This window comes from Theropithecus gelada, unplaced genomic scaffold (genome assembly GCF_003255815.1).
Source record: "Theropithecus gelada isolate Dixy unplaced genomic scaffold, Tgel_1.0 HiC_scaffold_1094, whole genome shotgun sequence".
In the NCBI taxonomy this organism is placed as follows: domain Eukaryota; kingdom Metazoa; phylum Chordata; class Mammalia; order Primates; family Cercopithecidae; genus Theropithecus; species Theropithecus gelada.
The window spans coordinates 2,777-4,973 of record NW_020252484.1 but is presented as its reverse complement, the minus strand read 5'-3'; the positions used below and the strand labels follow the sequence as shown (position 1 = coordinate 4,973).

The following is a 2,197-nucleotide window of genomic DNA, read 5'->3' as shown; positions in this document are numbered from 1 at the left end:
AAATGTTACATATATATGCATATCATGGAATACAATGCAGCCATGAAAAGGAACAAAATAATGGCATTCACAGCAACCTGGATGGAACTGGAAACTATTCTAAGTGCAGTAACTCAGGAATTGAAAACAAAACATGGTATGTTCTCACTCGTAAGTGGGAGATAAGCTATGAGAACACAAAGGCATAACAATGATACAATGGACTTTGGGGACTGGGGGGAAATGTTAGAAGAGGGGTGAGCGAAAAAATGTTACTCACTGGGTATACTGTACACTGCTTGGGTGATGAGTGCACCAAAATCTTAGAAATCACAACTAAAGAACTTATTCATGTAACCAAACACCACCGGTTCCCTAAAAACCTATTAAAATAAAAGAATTAATAATTAAAGGGAAAAAACACTAAAATCCTTAAAAACCCAAATAAATAAGTAAATATATAGAATATGAGAACCTCTTCCACTATAGAGAGAACCAGAGGCAAGAGATGAAGATGCAAGAATCCCGACAAGCCCTCACATACTCTCCTGTCCCCTGAGATGAACATCACTCCAAGAGTTTCTTTTTGAAGGATGAAAAATTCAAACTTTACAATAAGTAAACAAAATCAGGAATAATCAACGTAACGGCCCTCAAAGGTAGTAAGGAACCCTCTATGGGATGGGTGCAATTCAGCAAGAACAGGAAGAGTCTCAAAAGAAGTTTGCAGTTGAAAAAAGCCAGAACAAATGGGCAGATAGTGTTTGATAACACTGACGCATTCCAAAAAATGGAAACCAAACAACAGTGACAGAGACAGATCTGTGGCTGCACAGGAGAGCACTGGGGAAGGGAGGGAGGGAGATGACAAAGGGTCATGAGGGGTTGTTGGGGTTGGTCACAGGTTGCATAGCTCCCTGTTGGTGGTGATGTATTCAAGGATTTCAAAAATGCCAAAATTTTCTAATTTCCTATTATAAATCTGGTTGGTATATTAGATGCGCATTGTTCCTACATGAAAGGAGTTTTATTAAAAAAGAATGGGCTGGGGAGAAAGGAAGCACAGGGATTCATACTGAGGAGTAGGGGAAGAAAACAGCACTCTGGAAACTCCTGGAAATGGGAAAAGGAGGATGATGGAGACACAGGTTCCCCATCAGAGGTGGGTCTGTGATGACACAGACGGACCTGCCACCTCAGCCCAGGACCTCAGTGCAGAGACCCTGAGTCCCAAGCTGCAGGGAGCAGGATGTTCTGTTTCCTGGATGCCCTGGTCCTGACTCTGAGAACTAAAGAGGAGGAGGAGCCTCCACTCTCAGGCAGGGCCCTGGATGCCCCTGCATCCATCGGGGAAGCTACAGCAGCAGAGGCCACAGGCCAGGCCTGAGCAGCAGCTGTCGGGAGCTCACCCTCCTGGCAGAGGAGGAAGGAGGTTCTTGTCTTACTTCCTCCTGGGCCTGGAGCACTGTGGGACCGCTCAAGCTGTTATCCCATGCTTCACAGTAATAATCAGCCTCATCCTCGGGCCGGAGCCCACTGATGGCCAGGGAGGCTGACGTGCCAGACTTGGAGCCAGAGAATCGGTCAGGGACCCCTGAGGGCCGCTGATTATTATCATAGATGAGGAGTTTGGGAGCTGTTCCTGGGAACTGCTGGTACCAGTATACATCATTACTTCCAATGTTGGAGCCGCTTCCAGAGCAAGAGATGGTGACCCTCTGCCCGGGAGCCCCAGACGCTGAGGGTGGCTGAGTCAGCACAGACTGGGCCCGGGACCCTGGAAGTGAGAGAGACACAGACATGGTGATTGACAAGAGACACAAGGAGAAAAGAGGAGAAAAGAGGAGAAAGCAGGGCTCCAGGACTTCCCAGGGCCCCTCTCTTGGTCCCCTATCCTGTCACCTGCACAGTGAGTGAGAAGGATCAGGAGGAGAGGGAACCAGGCCATGCTGGAGATTGTCCTGAGTCCTGTCTTCTCTACCCACAGCTGCAGCTGAGCTTCCCCCACATCTCTCCCTGTCTTCATACTCTGAGAGGGGGAGGTCCATCCATGCAAATCAGACCCCCCAGTTTTGTGACCCCACCCCGAACCCTGGGTCAGGCTCCTGGGCTTGAGGATGCCAGGGGGTGGCAGGGGTGGAGCTTTGTGGTCTCAGGCGTGGGGAGGACACAGGACACAGCTGTCAGCCCTGAGCAGAGGACATCAGGCAGGGCAGGT

General features: G+C 49.1%; 1 gene segment (V, D, J or C); it reads right to left on the bottom strand.

Moving 5' to 3' along the window:
• Positions 1-1,334: 1,334 nt before the first annotated feature.
• On the bottom strand, positions 1,335-1,988 carry LOC112616845. The segment is given in 2 exon segments: positions 1,335-1,756; positions 1,882-1,988. Coding segments are annotated over 2 exon segments (468 nt in total).
• Between the last annotated feature and the right edge of the window lie 209 nt (positions 1,989-2,197).